The following is a 24,682-nucleotide window of genomic DNA, read 5'->3' as shown; positions in this document are numbered from 1 at the left end:
CCTCCCAACTTTCTTATACAGCGGAACTACATTTGCGACCCTCCAGTCCTCCGGAACCATTTAGGAGTCTATTGATACTTGGAAAATGATCACCAATGCCTCCGCAATCTCTAAAGCCACCTCATTCAGAACCTGAGGGTGCACTTCATCTGGTCCGGGCGACTTATCTATCTTTAGTCCATTTAGCTTTCCTAACACCTTCTCTCTAGTAATCTTGACTGAAATCAGTTCTATCCCGAGACCCCTGACTATCAGGTATATTGCTGATGTCCTCCACAGTGAAGACCGATGCAAAATACTCATTTAGTTCCTCTGCCATCTCTTTCTTATCCATTATAATCTCTCCCGCCCCGTTTTCAATTGGTCCTATATCAACCTGTGTTTCTCTTTTACTCTTCATATATTTAAAAAAACTCAGTATTTTTTGAATGTTATCTGCCAACTTCCTTTCATACTTCATCTTTTCTTTCCTAGTGACCTTCTTAGTTTCTTTCCGTAAGTTTTTAAAAGTTTCCCAGTCTTCTGTTTTCCCACTAATCTTTGCTTCCTTGTATGCCCTCCCTTTTGCTTTTATTTTAGCCTTAACCTCTCTCGTTATCCACATTTGTGCCATTTTTCCATTCATAACCTTTTTTCTTGGAATATATCTGTCCTGCATTTTCTTATTTCTTGTAGAAATTCCATCCATTTCTGCTCTGCCGTCCCTCCAACTAGCTTACATTTCCAATCAATTTGGGCCAGTTCCTCTCTCATGCCACTGTAATTTCCTTTGTTCCACTGAAATATTGATACACCTGATATCAGCTTCTCCTTTTCAAATTTGAAACTGAACTCAATCATATTGTGATCGCTAGATCCTGATGGTTCCTTTCACCTTTAGTTCCCTAATCACCTCCAGTTCGTTACACAGCACCCAATCCAAAACAGCCAATCCCCTGGTGGGCTCATCAACAAGTTACTCCAAAAAGCCATCCTGTAGATATTCCACAAACTCACTCTCCTGAGATCCACTGCCTTCCTGGCTTTCCCAATCCAACAACATGTTGAAATCCTCCGTAATTATCTTGACGTTGTCTCTCTGACAAGCTTTTTCTATTTCTAACTGTAACTTATAGTCCACATCCCGGCTGCTGTTAGGGGGTCTATAAATAACTGCTATTATTGTCTTTTTACCCTTGCCATTTCTTAGTTCCATCCATAAGGATTCCACTTCTTCTGACCCTATGCCCCTTCTCTCTATTGATTTTATATCATTACTAACCATCAGGGCCACACCACCCCCTCTGCCTACCTGCCTATCTTTCCTATACACTGTGTACCCCTGGACATTCAGTTCCCAATCACATCCGTCATTAAGCCATGACTCGGTGATTGCCACAATGTCATATTTTTTAATCTGTAGCTGTGCCACTAGGTCATCCACTTGATTTCTAATGCTACATGCATTTAAATATAGTACATCTAGACCAGTATCTGCTACCGATTTTGCTGTATTTCTATTGTTCAGCAAATTATCCTGTCTTTTCACCTGCCTGTCCTTCTTACCATCTTCACTGCATACTGTCTTGGACTTGTTCCTATATACCTCTTCCTCTATCCTAACATCCTGGTTTCCTTCCCCCTGCCAAATTAGTTTAAACCCTCCCCAACAGCTATATTAAACATTCCTGCCAGGATATTGAACCCCTTAGAGTTCAGGTGTAACCCATCCTTTGTGAATAAGTCATACCTCTCCCAAAAAAGGTCCCAATGATCCAAGAATATGAAGCCCTGCCCCCGCACCAGTTATTCAGCCACACATTCATCTGCCTGTTCTTGCTATTCTTACTTTCATTAGCACATGGCACAGGCAGTAATCCTGAGGTTACTACCCTGGAGGTCCTGCTTCTCAACCTTCTTCCTAGCTCCTTGCAATCTTCCTTCAGGACCTCATCTCTTTTTCTACCTATGTCATTGGTATCTACATGTACCAAGACTTCTGGCTGATCACCCTCTCCCCTCAGAATATTCTGGACCCGGTCCAAGACATCCCGTACCCTGGCAACAGGGAGGCAACACACCATCCGGGTATTGTTGTCGGGTTCGTAGAATCTCTTCTCTGTTCCCCTCACTATAGAATCCCCAATAACCACTGCATTTCTTCTTGCCTGCAATGATACTGTGGCAGGCCGTGACACTTTTCAGGTATGAAAAAGATAAGACTGTCACTGTGAAATGGGTCTGAGTTAAAATTGCAACACTGGAGGATGTTCTTTCTGTTATTTAACAGAAATATTTATTGGATTAGGAGTCCTCTGAATTTTATGTTAGGTTCCAGTTAGCTATGTGCTATTGTACTCTACAGGGCAATTATTCCATTAATAAGATGCTATCATGTTTTATCCTTATATTCAAAATACCTGTCACTAAACCATAGCATGAAGCTATTAGTCTTTCACTGGTGTGTTCCCTGTTACAATCACAATTTATGGAAATAACATATTCCCTTTTTCTCTTTGGAGTATATGACTCTTTGCCCAAAAGCAGAAATAATTTGTAGCGAAATAAATTCATTCTCTATCTGTATCACCATCCTACCACTAAATTCCCAATAATGTTCCCACCCCGAGCAAAATTACAACGGCCAAAAAGCCAATTACCATAAATTAACCGGTCTAGATTAAACTGAAACCTTGACTTATTCACAGACTGTAGGATCCAGGCTGCTGTCTCAAACCAGTATACAAGGTCCTGTTCCATTTGAAGTACATTCTTAGAATGAAACAACAATCAGCGATTCACGTACTGACCAAGTTGTGTGTCAGATAACCAGCAATTTGGATTTATTGCAAATGTCATTTTGTCTTGAGGGATCAGAAGAGAAATTCCAGTGCGCAACAAAATAATTACTCAGGACCATGCTGACTGTTACACAATATTGCAGGTAAGAGCTGGGAGTTCCACAATAAACTGATGGCATTCACCTGTGTAAATGCAAGTAAATTCAAGGCTGGTACATGTATATCCACATATGGAAATCTCAAACTCAGTGATGGATTCCTAATGGGAATTTGTCGGTTTGCTCTACAGCTATGTAACATTGTTTATGCTGGGGAATCTTTTTATGGATCTTGTACCAGGTTAAGCCTGGCCCAGGATCCACTAGCTCATTCATTTCATTGGAGTTTTTACACCTGCAATAAGGAAAGATAAGTTACATTTATTTGAATTGTTGGCAACAAGGATTTTAAATATTTTTAACTGTTGTAACCCGAACAGTTTGCAAGGCAGAAATGCGGCTGTGAACTGAGTTCCCTCACAGAAGAAGATGCCTGCAGTCCCGCAGTAGCTGGGAAATCCATCCCACTAATCTCCCAAACACTCATTCATAAGACAGGTGTTCATAAGCTGGGGAGGACCTGTAATACTTCAACTACTCCAGGTGAACTGCTGTGACCAGACTATCTTGTTCACCAATGAATCAGGTTACATCGATGAGGGTATACCTTCATGTGATTTTAAAGCAGGATGTGCTGCCAGACATACAAGTCAGGGAATTATTTTTTTCCACATTTATAAGCGCTATGGTTACATGGGCATGAATGCTGGTTTAGACACAAATTTGTAAACATAAACAAACTGCTCCCATCTACTTGTCTAAATCTGATCAACAATCGTCATGGCTTTCCCATTTGAAGGCAACAGAGTTAATAGCACTATTTCTCAGTGTCCACATGCAAGAAAGCATTGTTGATAGCTCAAAAATTTTGATGTCAGAACCTAGAACGTCACCATCAAATCAGCAGTAAATCTAACAAATATTTCTACTTGATATAATTGTGTTCCTAAGGAAAAAATTCCTTTTGGCTTTGTGCTTCATCTTTCCTGACTGGGTCATAATCAAAGAACCTCCAAAAAATAGTGAAAAAGTATTCAGAAATTTATTAAAAAATTTATACATCAGGAATATGCACATATCAGTGCAAATGTAATCTGTTTAAATAACATTAATACTCATTTTGAAATCCTTACTCAAACTATAAAATTCAAATTGTGGCACGACATATTTAAAGATTTTTATGCAATGTTCTATTATTTGAATGGACCCTGTGTATTAAAATGTTTCAGGGAAGATATTTTAGTACCAGTGGCTTAATGGCTAAAACACAAAGTTTTGAGCGATAATATTCTTGCTTACACTGGCAATCATTGAAGCATTACACAGGACCAGTGATCTGCTGTTTGTTTCTTGATTCTTTCAACTTAATTAGTCAATAAAAGAATAAAAATGTTGATAGTCAGAAAGGAGTTTTCTGGCACAATAAGATCCGAAAGCAAGTGAGATGGCTATTTAGGGTCTGCACATATGCATGTGAAAGGGATTAAGGAACAGGCATTTTGCAATAATTTATAAGATAGGCTATATTCTTATTCTTCACATAGCAATACACTTTACTCAAGAAAGGTAGTAAAAGGTCTTAAAACACCATTGATTAACCTCAAGTAGAAGAAAAGATAGAATCAATTTTAAATTATACAATTATGTATTGATGGACCAACTTGTGCTGATTGGTAGCTACCTCAGAAAGTCTTTATATATTACAGGAATGCCCATCAAATGTGGAAGTCCAAGACACTGTGAATATTGAATATCTGTTTTTATCCCTAGGAGGATTGGAGCATGAATGGTGAATCCTTTCACATAGATGTATTCTGTTATATTGTGGAAAAAGGTAAGTGATTTTACTTAATTTACTTCATTTTCATGTCCTTAATTATGTGATGGTTTGCAATGCAACATCTTGCTAAGTTTTATTTGTAGTCTTTAAGCCGTCAAAAGTTATCGGGGATTTTTAGGGACAGGACCTTGGGATAAGCAACCTGAGACCTACTCTCTACCTGGAACTCACTCCATGCCATTGAATGTCTATCAGGGAAGGCCAATCAGTTTGTTTGTTCCTCCTCAAAAAGAAGTGCTGTCAGGCAGGCACCATGGGCAACAAATCCAGGTAACAGGCTGAGTCCAGAAACATCTGATCCATCAATAAACTGTTAAGTAACAGCCAACATGGTTCCAAAGAGAAAAAGTTCTCCCTGTTCAATCCCATGACATCAATATTTGAAAATTAGAAATAATAATGATAAAGGAATGACTGATAAAGGAAATAGCTAAAGTTGATACTGAAATAGACTTTGGGGGTATCAGTGAAGTTTCAGTGGAGCACCAATTAACAGTAAATGCAATACAACATAATACCGATCAATAAATAGAGAATAGTTTATGGAGGTTATGTTACAATATAAAATGTAATTTTAAGTACAGTATTCAATTCAGAGCTCCACTAGCCCTGGCCTTAGCAATGGCTGTTCCAAAAATATGAATCACCCTTTTCTCCATGGAGAATGGGATATACAGGCAAATCGGTTCCTCTGTTAGTTGAACTGCTTGTTAAAGCTGTCAAGCAATTTTAATTATTTGTGAATGTCAGACAGATTCAAAAACTGTAACTAACAAGATGTTCAATAATTTTAAGGCATATTATAGAAAAATAAAATAATTAAAAACTATCAAACTCAAATAATTCAGAAAAATGTAAATCATCAGGAACTTCTCTCTCTTTTTGACAGCTGCTGTTCTCTATGAAAATGGATGGGCATTATTGAACCTCCAGCAGTCTTAAACTGGCACAGGTTCAGTGGGTAGATTTACCAACAGTGTTCCATGAGGAATCCAAGGTCAGAGTACAGTGGATAAATCCCTTCTGAGCATTCTCAGGAAGCTTGGGACTTGTAGTTCACACAGGCTTCTTGTGGGAGTTCTGAACCTCCTGACAGCTACAGATGATAATGGCAGCTGTTCCATGTGCAATTGTCTGCATTTCTTAGGAAAATCCAGGCAATATTTTAAAAATCTCCATCAATTAAAAGCTGAATAATGGAATGATTAGATATCAGTGCCAGAGAGGTCCTTTGCAATAATGAAGACTGACCTAGAGGAATTGAATACAAAAGTAAGGAGATTATGTTTCAGCTAGAAAGTCATTGGTGAGACCACAGCTGGAGTCCTGTGAACAGTACTGGTCTCCTAATTTTAGGAAGGATGTTAATGCATTGAAAGCATTTCAAAGGAGGTTTATTTGACTAATATCTGGAATGGATGAGTTGTCTTTTGAGAGAAGGTTAGACTGACTGGACATATATTTGGTGCAGTTTTGAAGAGTTAAGGGAACTTGAGTGAAACCCTTTTGGATAATGAGGTGTCCTAATAGGATGGATGTGAAAAGAATGTTTCTTTTTGCAGGTGAATCTAAAACTAGCAGGTCACTATTTAAAAATAAAGGTTGCCCATGAGACAAAATTTCTTCTCTGAGAGAATCATGGACCTTTGGAGCTGGTGGAAGTCTTTGAATGGTTTCAAAATAGAGTGAAATAGATTATTGATAAGTAAAGGGCTTGAGAGGACGATCCCACTCCCAATTCATTATGTTCATTAGACCACATGGTTAATACTTCTCCACCTCAAACAACAATTTATGGATTATTTGTGTTTAGCTGCACATCTTCCCTCAGCTGAAATGACTTGTGTATGAAAAACATTGAGTTCCGTTAGCCTCCTAAACTTTAGGACATATGTTAGCATCAGACTTGTTCTTACTTTATATGAAGGACACACAAGACGTTATTGTCATTAGGTTTGAACATTTTGTTGAACAGAAGTACTCATTTTACACTATCAATGCATAATAAAGCTTTTGCCTGCCATTGAAAATTAAGCCTAGTGCAGTCCTCTGCAGCATCACTTCTACTGTGTCTTCATGCCTGTTAAATAATTGATAATTGCCTGATCTTGTTTCACCTATAATTCTAGAGATTGCATAGAATGATCAAATTATCCACATATTCATCTAAGGCACACATATAGATTATGCAGATTAAACCACAAAACTGGCCCAAATGATAACAAAGCTATAATCAAAAGCTTACTTGATGGTCCACTGTGGCATACGGTGAGCTGCTGAACTAAACAGCACTGGAAGCTCTCATGTACTGAAGTGAATCTGTGCACTTTAGTCAAGATAAAACAAAGGATGTTACAATTAATCTCAGTGTTCCTCCAGTTAGGAAGTGGAAAATTCAGCCAGTGTTCTCATTTCTGATTATTATTTGTATTTCAGATGTTGGTGTTTAAATTGTATTGAAACTAAAACCCAGAGTACTCACACTGCACCAATCAATAAGATAGAAAACCAGCTATTATGTTTTCTTACCACAACTGTGAACTGAATTGGTGAGAGAAAACTGAAGGTGGAAAATAGATGAAAACCTGTGAAGTACTCTAAGATATCAAGATCATTTTCTGGAACCAAACCACATTTTACTGTTCTGATTCCTTCCATATTCAGGTTAAAAAGTACCTGGGGAAACCAACCTTAAAAGAAACATCAGATTTTAGAAATCAAAAATAAAGTTAGTGAACAGGATAAATCTAGTTTAAAATCAGAAAAATAATTCAGGAAGGAAATAAAGTATTTTACAGTAAATCTTTCAATGGAGTTTATAAAAGTATGACACCTACATATGCTACGTACAGTATCTTGAATGATGTAATGCATGTACAAGCCATCCCTGGGTTGACATATGGACACCCACTATTTAGGAGCAAGCTCCTATAATTTTATGAAATTCAAAAGTCTGACTTACATACATACGTTCGATCCTATGAATGGCAGAACTAGTTTCCTCTCTCTCTCTTTCTCCACTTTTGGCGATTGTTCTCTCTTATCAGTCTTGTGTGCTTTTGATGCCATTCATCACAATACTACGGAGGTATGGTTACCATATCAAGTGATTTTTGTGTATTTTCTTACTTTTGAACAAAACCGATATATGGACGTCTGTGAAAATGGAACCCGTCCGTTACCCAGGGATGGTCTGTAATGTTTGTTGTTTACTCAATGCAACACATATTACGTACTCCCTATGGCAAACAGGCAGGGGGCTGTGAAGTGGAATGTGTTGATGTTGACATTTCCAAATCGTATGTTTAATCAGAAGTTTAAAATTTAATTAGCAGAAGATAATCATTAGAGTTAATACACAACTAGAAAATTTACTTACATTAACCATAACAATGCAAGTAAAAATTCAGGAAATTGATTCTTTGGCTTGTGTTAACAAAAGATAGAGCTTCAATGAGTATATATGCTGCCAAACCAGTGCAGTTCACAACATTGATAAAAATGAAGTTCGCCATTCAGACTATCCTTGCTCATTGATTCACAAAAAAACCCAAAATCGTTGCATCCATTTGTGTCACAAGAGAGACTGCAGGTGCTGGAAATCTGAAGGAGCACACAAAATGCTAGAGGAACTCAGCGGGTCAGGCAGCATCTATGGAGAGAAATGGACAAACGATGTTTTGGGTCGAGACCCTTATCAGGACTGGAAAGAAAGAGGGGAGATAACCATTTATCTATTTAAGTCCATTTGCGTCTTAAGGTTTTGTCTCTTCTGCCTACCAGAAGCCCATTCCACATGTTAGTTACTTCTTTCATGAGGAAGAAGTTCTGACACTAAGTTAAATTTTCCTAGAAATTTGTGTGCTTTTGCTCCTTTATCAAGGTTTAATATAAAGTGCCATTTCACTCAAAATAGTGCAATTATAGTAATGGGTATTTTTCATAGTTTGGACGAACAGGGTACAAAAATGTCACCAATCCACCTACCACTTTATTAAAACCCATATGAAAATGTCAAATCCAAAGTTATGCCCAGCCAATAATTGCCCACGCCATTTATGCTTAAGTAATCCAAGTTTTCAAAAGCTTTTCCCTTAAAAGATAGGTTGATGCCACTAATGAATGCATGGGTTGGAGAAGGACTTCTCTATGTCTATTGGCACAGATATAAGAATCATCATCTATAAAAAATGCTGATTATAGTCATGTCTATCTCTCCTCAACTAACATTGCTCTGCCACTATTAAATCATTAACATGATATATTTTAAAAGTCCTAAATATAGGGACTGGTGCTCTCATATTCAAACCCCTACAATCCAATCTATTTACACCCTTTAACTTTAATTCAGGCTCAATCAGGCCATGTGAGATTGTTTGATCCAACACTAAGCTTCAAATGCCACATCCTGTCTATCAGTAATATAGGAACACTTCTGCAACATCCATCACTTGGGCTACTCCCATTCACAACTCTGTTTCCTCCAAGCTCAATTTATCTAATTTCCTCCCATCTACCAACCCCATCTAATCCAACATGTGCAAATGTAGTCACCAAATTCTATATCGTAGAAAGCCACACTTTCCAGCATTCTCTCCTTGCTAACCTACACCAACACACTGAATATAGCCTTAAATTCATCTCTGCAACAACCTCCAATCTTGCATTCCTCTAACAAAAAAGTTCCCTAAATGTGCCCTTCTATGGAATCCCCTCTCCTTTGACCCTACAAGCAGGGCACAACTTTCAGGCAATTTGGTCCTATGTTCTGAAAATTTGGCATTAAAAATCCACCATTTCTCTGCAGCTTTAAAAGCCTTAAAGACCAAGCAATAAGTTCCATCCCACCACATTACCACAGCTTTTTCAATTTTTATCCACTCTCCCACATGGGACACTTTCCAAATTAAATGAGCTACATCACTATAACATTTGTGATTATAGATGATTCTCTACATAATTGTTATCACCAAATGGATTACATGATTTGCTGCTGCAATAACTGAGGTGTATTTCAAGGATGAATCTGAAGAGTGTGGCTTGAATTTTACATGAGACATTAAGTTCAATGCCCAGTTTTCCAAGTTATATTCAATACAATTATTAGTCAGTTGAATTAATGTGCTGTTGGCATTGATGAAAATGTTAATAGCTTACTCATGATGGAATGAAAGAATGATCAGAAAATAATAATTCATGCCAATACTATTTTATAAATATTCACATATTTATTGTCCACTAAAGTTAGATTTTAACCTTGGAGAAAACTGAGTATTTTTTTTATATAACATGCCTCTTCACCATTCATATCAAAGCAGAGGTCTATCTAATTTGAGCTTATTTGTAACAACATTATATAAGTCTACATTCTGGATATTTTTGGAAGAGACTCAGGAGAAAAAAAAGAGGGAGACACATACAATTTTGCAACTTGTACATTGATGTATTTGTGTAATGAAATTAGGCTTGGTAGAATTTAATATTTATTTTTCAAAACATGACTTGTTGATGATGGCAATTTCCCATCGGTTCACATTTTACTTAACTTGAAGCAATGTAATTGTGAGGTTTCAAAATTTGAATCAATTGTTTTTTTTCCATTGTTCATCTAGAGGAAAGTTCAACCCTAAAATTAAAGTCACCAAAAGGATTAGGGGTGGGGGAGTTGGCTGGCAGTGACTTTACAGATTTTATGGTTCTTATGCGGCTCTCAAAAAGGTGGTTCCTCGTTCTTCATGTTCAGGGGCATTCGTACAGGAAGTTTAAGAAATGGAAAATTATTGGAAGTTTATCTAGAATTAATGTCTTGTTATGCATGGACTATGTATTACATATGAACTATTTAAAATTTCAAGTTAATGTCATGCTTTCTAGACTGAAAACAGTTTAAAAAATACAACATACAGAAGCCATTTAAGAAAGGTGAATTCACTTCACATCATGGCTATGCTAAAGGAAAAGTTCAGCAGGTAAGCATAAGGTACAGAAGATTTTTTTCTGGGTAGTTCTGGATCAATTCCTCCAATCTCCAAGTCACACTTTAAGGTTATCACTTCAAGGACACGTTCCCTAGTTAATGAGTGCACAAAAAAATACTGACAGTTTGCAAACTCATATTGTAAAACAAGGTCATCCATCACCTGAAAATGCATACTTCCTTTCATAACCTAGTAGAACCTAGATTTTTTTGCACATTGTTTGTATATCTTACCTTTCCTTTAATTATCTGTGTAATTAAAATAAACAAATTGCAACATTTATTTATTAGACATGGACACTTAATCAATGAATGCAAAAAACCAGTTAATATAAAAATGAGCCCATTTGGCTCATCCCTTCAATTTTCAAGCTCTTTCATTGTAAGATTGCTAATTTCAAGCCCATTATAAGATTGCATCATTACTAATATCTGCTTTATCTTTATCTCCCACCCACGAAGTTTAATTTATGTCCTTATTTTTCACTCCTGGTTTGAGGTGATGTTTAATCTTGAAGTTACTGTTTCTACACTATTTAATGTTTAAATTATCTCAGTGAGTTTCCTTCAATTTTCATATGCCTTTTCCCCCAAATTCAGAGTTAAAAGTCTGTATGAGCAACTGTCTACAATTTATATCCCTTTCATTATTCATTTGTGCTACAACTATTCTGCATTTAATACTGTCTTGTTTGTACAGTACCTGCGCAAATAAACCATTAAATCTTAACTTATTAAAGGAACATAGATAGATAACATAGAATGAAAAAGGTTAGTAAATAAAATGCCATATGGTTTAGATACTAGACTATAATTCAGAGGCCTGAACTACTGATCATTTGAACACGTTCAAATTCCACCAAGATGGCTTGGGTAACTTAATTCTAGTAAATTCACCATTAATGGTGACCATGAAGCTACACGCATGAAGAATCATAGCAGTTTGCAGCATAGATGTCTCATTTTTCTGCAATCACATCTGAGTCATTGCTACTACTTTTACAAATATCTGAGGCTTGCATGCTAATGGAATTGCACCAGAAATTAAATCATATACAAAAGGGAAAACTAGGTAAAACTGAGGAAGGCACAGGAGCCATTAAAAACCCATCTGATTCACATTTGTTCTGCAGAGAAGGAAATCTACCAATCTGACATCATCTTTCCCACTCTGACCTCTCTGTTTTTGGCCTCCTACGATGCTCCAGTGATATCCAATGTAAGCTCAAGAAACAGCAAGTCATCATCTTTCTGGGTGTATTGTTAAAATTAAATCCTAAGGGTTTCAACCACCATTTCTTTCTCTCCACAGATATGGCTATCCCTTTCAGTTTCCAATTTGTTTCTTTTTTTCTCCTCTGTCTCTAATTATTTTTTTAAAGCTATTGTTACCTTGATAACTTTAGTCTGCACCCTGACACTGACATTCCCTCTGTTTGCTTCACACAACCCTCCTTGCAACTTGAAACACACTTGTTTCCTCACTTTGCTAGTTCTGCTGAAGACTCCTTGACCTGAAACATTGGCTCTTTTCCTTTCTCCAGGGATGCTGCCTGATCTGCTGAGTACTTCTGGCATTTGCTGCCGGATTACCTAGCAAAGCCTTGATACAATGTGTTTGTCACTTAACTACCCGATCAAGCAAGTAATCATCTCAGCTGCACCAACAAACTGTTTTTGTTCTCTGCCCTCTTTATGCCAAGAATGTATATTGTCGAAGTTTTCTGACCCTTTAGGAAACCTGTGAGAAGGAGAAATATCAGTCAGGAAACTCCAGCATTGTTCTAGGGCCTGCAGTTGAATGAATGCACATGTAGTCATTGGTCAAGAACAGGATTGGGCTTACTTCTAAATGACCTGTTCATATTCACTATGAAAACTCACTTACAAATACCTATCAAAGTTTATGGTAGAGATGCAGGGTATTTGTGCCATTAAATGTGAGATACTTGGATTGACTGTAGTGAAGAAAAGATAGGTGTATGTATAGCTGCAAAAGGGTTCAAGAGATATAAATTTTGAGAACTTCCAATAGTTTATGATGCCATGATTTGATCACCTCAATTGAATGACAACCTACTTCAATATCTCTGTACCAGAGATATTGGTAAAAGTACATCAGGAATGTGAAATCCCATGAGGATTACACATTTCAGACAGGGATTGATTAAAGTAACAGATACAACAAGCTGATTATCCGTATTGTGTTTCACTGACTCTACGTTAAAGAGATAGATCAGACCCTAAACTGCCAGGGAAGAATTCAGGAATATTTTTAATTGCCTGTAACTGTCAATACAAAAATTATCTAATGTGAAATTCACATGTCAGCAATAATTTTGACAATCACATTATTCGGCAGGGTGCTCAGAGGGTTAATAAACTACCTTCTCAAATATGCTTCTGTGTAGCTTAGTAAATTATCAATTTGTTCACTTCACCAAAATATTCTAAAAATGCTAGATGAATCATGACCTGCTCAATTATATAGAGCAAACACACCGCCTGCAGCCTTGACAAAGTGTATTCATTAACTGAACCAATAGTGGTTAACATGTATTTTAATTGTACATCATGAAAAATAGCAACATTAATGGAGAAAAAAATAACAAAATAGCAATACAAAAAATCAGTTAAAAATATTGCCATTTCAATTTACTATACTTTGGTGATACGTTAATATGTTTTTGAAAATATGGCAAAGTGTTTTTTTTATAAAAAGACTCAGTTTATTCTCATTTTGTTTATATATGACTGTTGTAAATACTCTTAGTGTATGCAGCTTCCAAGTTGTTCAATTGCTTTAGTAGTTATTTGCAGAAAGAATTTACAACATGATACTGTGCTCTGTGTATAGCATATAACATCAACTTTAATTCAATAGATTGATTCAGGTCTACATTAATTAAACCCTTGCTGAAGCTGATTACAACAAATACATATAGGATGTTGTATCCACCTCAGCAACGAGTCTACAGCAAATCTATCGACCACCTCATGCATATCTAATATGTGCATAGCTTCTTTAAAATAACATTTTTATATTTGTTTTGCAGTATTATTGAAAAATTGTTATTACACAAGTGAAGATAAACATTTTTAAAAGTTATTTGTCACTTCAATGCTATCATTTTGGAAGCGTTGAAAGGGTCTGATAAGGTCAAATTTTATGATTCAAAAACCTCAAGCCATCAAAAATATAATTATTCACAGAAGTATAGATTTTCTTTAAATATAGTATAAGTACATCTCTGTGATGTGAGTAGATTCAAAGTGAGAATGAAAACAGGACCTACCAGAAACAAAATGCTCAGCAGATCAATCAACATCTATGGAAAGCAAAGAGTTAAAATTTCAGAACAATAACCTTTCATCAGAACCTATCTGATGCTTCATTGGAGGATCAATGACCCAAAACATTAACTCTGTTTCTTTCTCCAGTCATGCTGTCTGATCTGCTGCAAATTTCAAACCTGATATGGCCAAAGATTGGTTGTAGCCCAACAGTCCTTCCATCCGTTTTACACTATAGCCCAAAGGCAGGTGGAATTGGCAAATTAATGACCTGGTCATAGTAAAACCATCAAAGCATTTAGATGAAGCAAGAAGAAACTCTACCATGAGATACAAAAATCATCTTTCCTTATCTTTGAACATAATTGATGGACAATTCTTTATTCAGATGCTTCTCTATTTGCATTGGTGACCAAAGATAATAAGAAGTTGTTATCTTTGGTCACCAATGCAAATAGAGAAGCATCTGAATGAAGAATTGTCCATCAATTATGTTCAAAGGGTAGGAACACAAATGTCCTAGTGAGATAATGGTACCTGCAGATATATAAAATATATCAGCTGTGGTTGTCTCATCTGAGTCAGAAAGTGCAGCTACAAGTCTCACCAAAGAGCCTTGAACACAAAATTAAGCTATTAACAAAAGATCATACATAGTATTAGTACAGCTGGTAAGCCTAGATAGTATTTAGTGCTTGCCCTCCATTGCACTTAAAGTGATACAGAGCCACCTTCTGGATCTGATGCAGTCTATACCCTGACATTCCAATGCAGTATGAAAGGATTGGTATACTTACAAAGGTACAATATTTTAGAGTAAATGTTAATCGAGGCTCCATCATATCTTCCCAAATTGCCTTAAATGACCCCATGACATATTCAAAGAAGAGCAGAAGAATTCTTCTCAGGGTCTTAGCTGATATTTATCCCTCAATCATCCTAATAAAAAAAATTCTCGTCATTATGATATTGTTGATTGTGGGATTTTGCTGTACACAAATTGATTTCCCCATTGCCTTTACTTTGAAAAGAATTAGCTGAAAAGCACACAGGCCCTCAGTGACCTCAGATGTACTTCTTAAAAATGGGTCCATCCTTTTATATTGCACTGCGAAATAAGGTAAGCTGATTAGGCTGAAATCATCATTTGATACATAATGTTCAATAGCATAAGAAATTATTGAATGGAAGAAGGGTAACTTCCTTAATCTTGCGCAGGTTCTGCAATTTAGAAAAGAAAAAAAATATATTGTGAAAAGCATTTTTAAATGTTAATACATTATTATTTAAATTTGGGACTACAATAAGGTCAACTCTTCCTTGAAATTCTTGTTGGTAGCAGCTGGAGCATGTGCACTTAATGACATGAATCTAGATTGAAGCTGAAAACTAATAATAGTTTTGCTGAAAAATCAAGGCATGTCTAAATATAGCAATCCCATTTGTCAGATCCACAGAATTCCGTATTGGGAATTCATCTATGAAAAAATGAGTGTGAAATTCCTACTGTGAAACGACAGAATGCCATTTCCAAATCTGCTGAAGTGTCTGAGTCAATTGTTACACAAAATTAAATAAATGCATCTATCTTACGGGGTTGAATGACACTGTTTGCAGTTATATCATGAAAGTTTGATTTAAAATTGTCAAATATGTACTTGTCTTAATTATCTTTGTTTTTAGATGCAACACTGGGGAAAATAAAGCTTGTTCTTCTTCAGCATTAACACTGACGGATGTTCTTGTTGGATGCTGAAAAATTTACTATATATAGCAGAAAGGACAGTCAGGGGTAAATTACAGACATGGATGGAGTCCCAAGTTGGTTGTGAGCCAGTATGTGCATGTGATACAATCACAAGTGCACTCAGCACAAGCCCAGATTCACCGAGGTACTCCATATTTATCTGTAACTTATCCCTTGGCTATTGTTTTAGACAAGACAAGCTCACTTTTCTCAGGAGAAACTGGAAGCAATGGCAAGGTGCTCCCTGTTTAGAAAGAATTGCCATATTAAGATCCCAAGATAGAAAACACTGCAATAGAAATATCACAAATTAGCCTGAGACAACTTATTTTCCAGCTTTGACATGCCAGGATAAATAAACTAACTCATGCAAGTACATCTCTAAATCTGTTCCATTCCTCCAATTTTCTTTCTGCTTTACTACTTGCACTATTCTCCAGGAGTTTTACATTGGTTTAATACAATGTCAAGAGTCAAGAGCAAAGAACACTGACATAGTTTGCCCGTCGGTATGGTGGAGGAAGTGTAAATCAGATCAAGCAACAACCTAACTCTAAAATTCAGGGATCCAGTTCCATCAGAAAAGGAAGAAACTCTGACAAAAGTTTCACTTGAAAAATATCAGCACATTGCTTTTCTTCACAGATATTAGGTATTTCTGGCATTTTGCTTTTGCTCCAGAGTTCAGTATCTGCACCATTTGGCTTTATTTTAAAAGTCGGTGATTATATTTTTTAAAGTGTTCCCATTTCTTCTTAAGATAAGAGAATCACTGCTCCACAGTAATGATTAGTTCTATTCATTGCTGGTGATTCTGCACACACACCGATATGGCCAAAGATTGGTTGTGGTCCAACAGTCCTTCCATCCGTTTTGCACTATAGCCCAAAGACAGGTGGAATTGGCAAATTAATGACCTGATGATGGTAAAACCATCAAAACATTTAGATGAAACAAAAAGAAACTCACTACCATGAGTTATAAAAATCACCTTTCATTATCTTTGAACATAATTGACGGACAATTCTTTATTCAGATGTCTGTGACCTGGGAAATACATTAGAGATTTCTCTTAACACCTTCAGTGCAGTTCATGGATCAAATTAACTGAAATTGAAATAGCAATCATTTTTCTCACGTGTGATATTGCGCTGGTAATCTGAACAAGGCTGTACTATCGAAATGACACACAAATGACCAAATCATGTACGAATTATGTACTATGCACACTAATTGGCCACATGTACTCCCTTTTAAATATCGTACCTTTAGCACCTTGTATATTAATGTTCTTTTTTAAAATTGTAAGCAATTGTTTTAACTCAAGTATGAACTAAACTTTCAGGGAAAATGAGAACATGGTGGTGTCCCACATAATCTTTTGGCTTTCTACAACAATTCAGGTGTAATTGTTAATCCTATAGGATGCTTTTCTTACTCATAACACAACAGAAGTCCAGGTTTTAGCTCCAGGGATCCAGTTCCATGGGTGTCAACATACCTCCATTATGTGAGTCTTAGCATGCTGTTTATCAGTGGAAGGCAACACTGCCAAGTCGCATTCTATACTGATATCATATCCACTTTCATATACCTTACATGACCAAGAGTAGGTTATTTTTCTCTGGAACCTAAACCAGGGTCACTGGGAACAAAAAATAAAAGGAACATGATGGAAATATTCCCTGGTTAAGTTAGTTTCAATGAACAGAACAGATTAATTGATGTTTCAGGTAGAACCTCTTCATTAGAAAAGGAATAAAGTTACTAGAAAAATGGGAAGGTGAGAAATAGAAACACATATACACAAGATGGAAAGAGAATGATGTGATATAATGAAAACAAAATCAGATGGATAAATGGCCACTGTGAGGATAATAGGAGCTCTCATGAGAAATTAAAAACATTTACTGGCATAGAAAATGTGTGCACAACCAAGGTGGGTTGGGGGGCAAGATCGAGCAGTTAGAAATAAAAGCAAAGATATCCAATGAGGCACAGCAAACTGAAGCAGCCCACCAGCCTAGAAGAGGAACAAACCATTGGAAGCAGGATCACATTTCCCAAAACACAGACCACATCCTATTCACTAATCAGTCCACAAATTGCCATGACATCCATTCCACGCTGCCACTTGTGCCTGACAAACTACAGGTAAAGTCAAAAGCTTTTAATCTCATTACTAAGCACATGGAACAGCAAATTACCAAGCAGAAAGATAAATGCTGCTCTTTGAGCTTATGTTGAGCTTCATTAGAACGATCAAAGACAGGGGCAGTTGTTCTGATCTAAACCTACCTGTCAGGTCAGTTGAGTGGAATTGACTTAATAGCCCATCCAGCTTTACACTCCAGTGAATTCATGGGTATAAAAGAGGAGGACAAATAAAGCTGTTAAACTCAAAAGTGGATTAGATTATAATTATTTGCAGACAATTCAGATTGAAAGTGGAAGGTAGTTAATTCTGAATGTATTGACCTCCATGTGGTTTAAACCACAGTACTGATGCGGCAGTGAAATTACCAGATGGCCTGGACTGACAATCCAGAGTCCCATGTTCAAATCCTAATCACTTTTGCAATGGGAAGTTAAACCAGGACTTACATTGTAAATGATAGGGCCTGAGGAGTGTCGTAGAACAGGGAGACCTAGTGGGTACAAGTACATCGTTCCGTTAAAGTGGCAACAAAACTAGACAGGGTGGTAAAGAAAGCATAAGGCATGCTTGCCTTCATTGGACGGGGCACCAAGTACAGGAGTTAGGACATCATATTACATCTTTACATGGCTTTGGTGACACCACACCTGGAACATTGTGCAGAATTCTGGTCACCATACAATAGGAAGGATGTGATTACACTAGAGAGAGTGCAGAAAACATTCACAAGGATGTTGTTGACGGGACTGAAGGGCCCAAGTTAATAAGGAGAGATTGGATAGGCTTGGACCATTTTCCCTAGAGCAGAAGAGGCTGAGGGGTGAGCTTTTAAGCTTTGTAAAATTATGAGGGGCATAGATCAGGTGGATGGTTGCAGACTTTTTCCCAAGGGTAGGGGTGTCTAAAACTAGAGGGCATAGGTTTGTGAGAGGGGAAAGGTTTAAAGGGAACCTGCGGGGCAAGTTTTTCATACAGATGGTGGTGGGTATATGGAAGAAGTTGCCAGAATGTGATAGAGGAGGGTACAATTACGACACTTAAAAGAAATTTGGACAGGTCCATGAATAGGAAAGGTTAAAAGGGATATGGGAAAATTGCAGGCAAATGGAATAGTTCAGGAAGACACCTGGGTGGGCATGGACGAGTTGATCCGAAGGGCCTCTTTCTGTGCTATGAATCCTTGTAAATGGAATGTTATTGCCATATATATAGAGGTACAATGAAAAACTTGTCTTGCATACCGTTCATGCAGGTCAATTCATTACACTGTACATTGAGGTAGTACAAGGTCAGACAATACAGAATGCAGAATAAAGTGTCACAGCTTACAGAGAAAGTGCAGTGCAGGTAGACAATAAGGTGCAAGGTCATAAGGTTGTGAGGTCAAGAGACAATCTTATTGTACGAGGGAACTGTTAAATAGTCTTATAACAGCAGGATAGAAGCTGTCCTTGAGCCTGACGGTACGTCCTTTCAAGCCTTTTGTCCAATGGGCAGGGGGGGGAGAAGAGAGAATGTCTGGGGTGGGTGGGGTCTTTGATTATGCTGGCTGTTTTACTGAGGCAGGGGGAAGAGTAGACAGAGTCCATGGAGGGGAGGTTGGTTTCCGTGTTCTGCTGAGCTATCTCCACAACTCTCTGCAGTTTCTTGCACTCCCAGGCAGAGCAGCTGCCATACCAAGCCGTGGTGCATCCAGATAAGAGGCTTTCTCTGGTGCATCGATAAAAATTGGTGAGGATCAAGGGGGAATGGCAAATTTCTTTAACCTTCTGAGGAAGTAGAGGTGCTGGTGAGCTTTCTTGGCTGTGGCATCTATGTGGTTGGACCAGAACAGGCTATTAGTGATGTTCATTCCTAGGAACTTGAAGTTCACAACCCTCTTGACCTCAGCACCATTGATGTAGACAGGAGCATGTGCATTGCCCCTCTTCCTGAAGTCAATGACCAGCTCTTTTGTTTTGCTGACATTGAGCGAAGGTTGTTGTCATGACACCATGTCACTAAACTCTTTATCTCCTTCCTGTACTCCAACATCGTTATTTGAGATATGGCCCACTACGGCAGTATCATTTGCAAACTTGTAGATGGAATTAGAGCAGAATCTGGCCATGCAGTCATGAGTGTATAGGGAGTAGAGTAGGGGCTGAAGACACAGTCTTGTGGGACACCAGTGTTGAGAATAATCGTGGCAGAAGTGTTGCTGCCTATCCTCACTGATTGTGGTCTGTTGGTCAGGAAGTCAAGGCTCCAGTTGCAAAGGGAGGTGTTGAGTCCCGGGTTTCAGAGTTTGGTGATGTTTGCTTGGAATTATCGTATTGAAGATGGAGCTGTAGTCGATAAACAATTGTCTAATGTAGGTGTCTTTCCTGTCCAGATGCTCCAGAAATGAGTGTAGGGACAGGGAGTTGGTGTCTGCCATAGACCTGTTTCAGCAGTAGGTGAATTGCAGAGGGTTGAGGTTTTCTGGGAGGCTGGAGTTAATGTATGCCATGGCCAGCCTCTTGAAGCACTTCATGTTGGTGGATGTCAGAACCACTGGGCGGTAGCTATTAAGGTACATTACCTTGTTTTTCTTAGGTACCAGGATGATAGTGGTCTTCTTAAAGCAGGTGGGAACCTCATATTGAAGCAAGGAGAGGTTAAAAATATCTGCAAATACCCCCGTCAGCTGATCTGCACAGGATCTAAGGACATGGCGAGGGACACCATCCGGGCCAGACACTTTCGGCGGGTTCACTCTCCAGAAGACTGATCTTATGTCCTCAATGGTGACTATGGGTTCGGGTACATTGGAAGCTGTCAGAGTGGGTGGTAACATACCAATCCCCTTCTGTTCAAAATGTGTAAGCTCATCGGAGAGGGATGCGCTGTTGTTGGCGATGCTGCCCAACTTCATTTTATAGCCCATTATAGCACGTAAGCCCTGCCACAACTGACGGCTGATCTGGGACTCAATTTTAAACTGGTATTGTCTCTTGGCACCTCTGATAGCTTTATGGAGGTCGTATCTCAATTTCTTGTAAAGGTCAGGGTAACTTAATTTGAATGCTGCAGTCCTAGACTTCAGTAGGGAGTGGACCTCCCGGTTCATCCACAGTTTCCGGTTTGGGAACACCTGGATTGTCCTCTTTGGTGCACAGTCCTCAACACACTTACTGGTAAAGTCCGTGATGCTGGTGACATAATCACTTAGGCTGGCAGCTGAGTCTTTGAACATGGACCAGTCTACCAACTCAAAGCAGTCGTGTAGAAGCTCAGCTGTTTCCTCAGACTAGCACTGTCCGACTTTCCATGCTGGATCCTCCTGTTTCAGCTTCTGTTTGTATGCAGGGAGAAAGAGCACAGCCTGGTGGTCTGATTTACTAAAGTGTGGATGGGGTGTGGCTTGGTAGGCATCTTTGATTGTCATGTAGCAATGATCAATGGTGTTTGGGCCCCTGGTGGGACTTTTGAAGTTGGCCTGGTTGAAGTCACTGACAATGATGAAGAGGGCCTCAGGATATCTTGTTTCAAGGCTGTTGACCACAGAGTACAGTTCACTGAGTGCAGGCTTCACGTCCATCTGGGGTGAGACGTAGACTGCTGTCAGAATAGCTGAAGTGAACTCCCGTGGCAGGTATTTCCTTCAGAAAATAAATGGGATCTTTCTGTTTAGTAACCACGGTAGTAAGTGGTAACTAGGAGTAAACTATTGCCAAGTACATCAAATTTGTTTTGAAGCGAAAAGGTCAAGTCTTTGTCAGCTGTTGCAAGCTGTTAAAAGATAAATCAGTAAAAGGCAAGGGGGAAGAATTATTCTGGGCACAGCTGCATGCATCTCATTAAAGAATCTTCTTGCAAACTATAATTCCACATGGCCCCTCCTAAATTTGACACATTCCCTAAATTCTGCAAGCAAACTAGATTAGTAGAGTGTAAAGCGCAACCTCCTATTGATATTTGCTATCTAATGCTACAGACCTTATTGCCCAAAGCCATCTTTTTCCCAGGTAAACCCTCAAAGTCAGGATAACATGAGACACAAGCAACTGCAGATGTTGAAATCCTGAGCAAAAATATAAACTGCTGAAAGAGCGCAGCAGTTCGAGCAGCATATGTGGAGGCAAAGGGATGGTTGATGTTTCAGATCAAGACCCAACAAAAAGACTGGAAGTGTAGAGGGAAGATAGCCAGTACATAGGAGGGGTGAAGCAGAGGATGGTAAGTGGAGCCTGATGAAGGGAAGCTAATGGGCAGGTGGTACTAAGTGGTGAAGAGGGAGGGTAGATGTTGAGACAGAGGCTGGTTGGTGATGGGTGGAAAGATAAGAAGAAAAAATAGGCAGATGGGGAGGGCGAAGGGCAGAGAGACTGGTAGGTGAAATGTGGAACCTGGTAAGGGAGGAATGATGGGCAGATGGAACCAGGTGGGGTAGGGGATAAGAAAGATGAACCAAGAGAGATGAAAACAGGTAGATAGGTATGTGGGTAATGGGCAGGTGGAACAAGGTGCGGGAGGGTGATGATTCTAGATAATGAGGGGGCGAGGGAAGGGGATAAAGGGAGAGAGACCCTGGGTGGACTAGTGGGAGTGGGAAAGGAACACAGGGGAAGTGGGTTACCTGAAATTGGAAGATTCAATGCTCATGCCTTTGCAGAGTATGACATCCTGTTCTTCTTTTGGAAAATTCTCTGGGTTCTGATGTTGCTGACAAGGCCACGTGGACCCTGCAAACTATGTCTTAGGTAGGGCAGAAGATGCTTGACTGGACATGTGGGTGGATAGTTTGGAGGTGGTGTATTCCTTCCACTGTTTTTGCTGGGCTTTCAAGTATCTCCATGAAGGAACTCAAGGTTTTCAGTGTGGTCCAAGATGCCCCTTCTCCATATTGAATAGTCTAGGGTCAGGAATTTCCAACGAGTCAGTGGGGGATCTTTTAAGACATCCTTAAATCATTTCCTCTCTCCTCCTGTTTATCCCTTGCCATGTTGGAACTCACGGTGGTTATTCTGCGAGTCGAAAGTTGGGTACACAAACAACATGGCCTGCCCATCAGAGCCAACTGAGTATAATTAGAGCCTCAATGCTGATGTTAATAACCCACAATGATACCCTGGAAAACGTGCAACTGTGGCAAAGGCACACATCAGTGATGAAATTCACCACCGACTTCAGTGTACCAACATAGCCTACGCCATCCGAGGATAACACTTTGAAAATCAAGACCTCAAACCCAACCCTGCCCTGCCCTATGTAAACCCACAGCAATGTTTGTCCAAAAGTGCATATGTCAGTTGAAAGCAGTAGAATTAATCAGACCAATTAGAAAATTGTCTTATAGTATTTTTGCATATTTCTCAGCAAAAGTGATTTCTGTTATTTAGTTTCAAAGCTTATCTATGAAGAGTCAAAAGACAACAAAGGAGATTGGATCAATGTGATTATGAATTTCTATTTGACTCGAAAGTGTACACTTCAACACACACATAGCTAGCATCTGAGTGGTTTTATCATTTGAGTCTCTAATTTCTGCTCTTTTTTTTTGCTTAAATCACTTTGTGGTATCATTCCTCCCTGTATGTGTACAGGGAAAGTTGTTACAATTCCATCCCCAATGTCTCCTCTTTGACTGCAGCTTCCTTCTCCAGTTGCCTCGTGAATGGCAGCCCTGCTTTCAGATCCCACGCTCTGCAATTCCCTCCTCAAGCCCATTTGTTGCTCCACCTCCCTCTCATTTAAAAGCCATCTCTTTTGGCCGTTTTTGGGCACCTCTCCTACAAATTCTTTTTTAGCTTGGCTATTTTTACCTTCCATCCATGTGACATGCCTTGTGATTCTTTTCTACAATAACAGTGCTTATATAATTCTGAGTCACTGTTATTATAATATTATAAAGGCTGTTTTCCAATGAGAGGAAGCTGGCAGTCTTCTGAATTTTCTCTTTTATTTTAGGGTGTTTGAAGAGTTATACTTATGAAGTAACTTCTTGAAGATGGCTCAAATATTAAATTTGCTGTTTTACAACTACATCAGTCTTCCACAACTTCTGCTTTCAAAATTGGTCTTCCTTCATGACTCTTATGCCCTGTATTACTTCAGTTTGTCTGGGTGCATCGTAAGTCTGGAATTTTTCTGTTGTCTACTGAAACCAGATTTACTGGAAAATATATTGGGAGCACTACACAGTTGTCGAACCCTAGTCTTTTAATTAAAATACAAGAATAAAATGTCTGTTCATTTCTTAATGCAGAAAGTAATTGAAGTTGCGGAGTGATCTGTAAAGCCTAGTAACAAACTTTATCTTGCATTAATGTACACCCTTGGCATCTGGTATTGTAATGCAAAGATGCCACCAAGGGGACAATGTAATCAGCTGGCTCTGTGTTTTCCCCATAAATGCTCTCACTTCTAACTGATCATCTGCAGAATAATGGTGCCACCTGCAACTGTTCCTGTAATTATTTTCCAATGTCCCAATCACAATGTCTTTAATTCTTGGAAGATACAAACTGATCCAAAACTTTATGGATGGGACAAGTCTACATAAGTTGATTCACAAACAGCAGTGGAAAACAAAACATTTTCATTTTCGAAGAATAAGCATATCACGTTATACACTCCCTTCTCCATTCTAGCCCCAAAATGCCAAACAGACAACTTTTAGTACTACAGGTTAAGAAATTCAGATAAGACTAGTGTTTTTATAAATGCATTATGCATATAAAAAAATCAGTCATTTTAACAAAAGGAATATGACTATGATGATTTTCTGGTCGAATCAACGTCTGTGGGAATTCAACTCAGCATTT

General features: G+C 38.5%; 1 protein-coding gene across 6 annotated transcripts in view; it reads right to left on the bottom strand.

The window, feature by feature from the left end:
• Window positions 1-24,682, bottom strand: part of ppargc1b (peroxisome proliferator-activated receptor gamma, coactivator 1 beta) — a 118,910-nt gene that overhangs the window by 61,557 nt on the left and 32,671 nt on the right. For 3 of the 6 annotated variants that reach the window (XM_052013940.1, XM_052013945.1, XM_052013946.1), the window contains exon 1: window positions 7,689-7,802. The exons of 2 other annotated variants lie outside the window; for them this stretch is intronic. In XM_052013940.1, coding sequence (XP_051869900.1) covers window positions 7,689-7,787 — 99 coding nt within the window. In that variant the 5' untranslated portion in view covers window positions 7,788-7,802. Of the gene's footprint in view, window positions 1-7,680; window positions 7,819-24,682 lie in introns of those variants that run through there. One more of the 6 variants, XM_052013944.1, reaches the window with a different exon arrangement.

Source organism: Pristis pectinata, chromosome 4 (genome assembly GCF_009764475.1).
Source record: "Pristis pectinata isolate sPriPec2 chromosome 4, sPriPec2.1.pri, whole genome shotgun sequence".
Lineage (NCBI taxonomy): Eukaryota > Metazoa > Chordata > Chondrichthyes > Rhinopristiformes > Pristidae > Pristis > Pristis pectinata.
The sequence above is the reverse complement of the archived record's forward strand: the minus strand, read 5'-3'. Positions and strand labels throughout refer to the sequence as shown.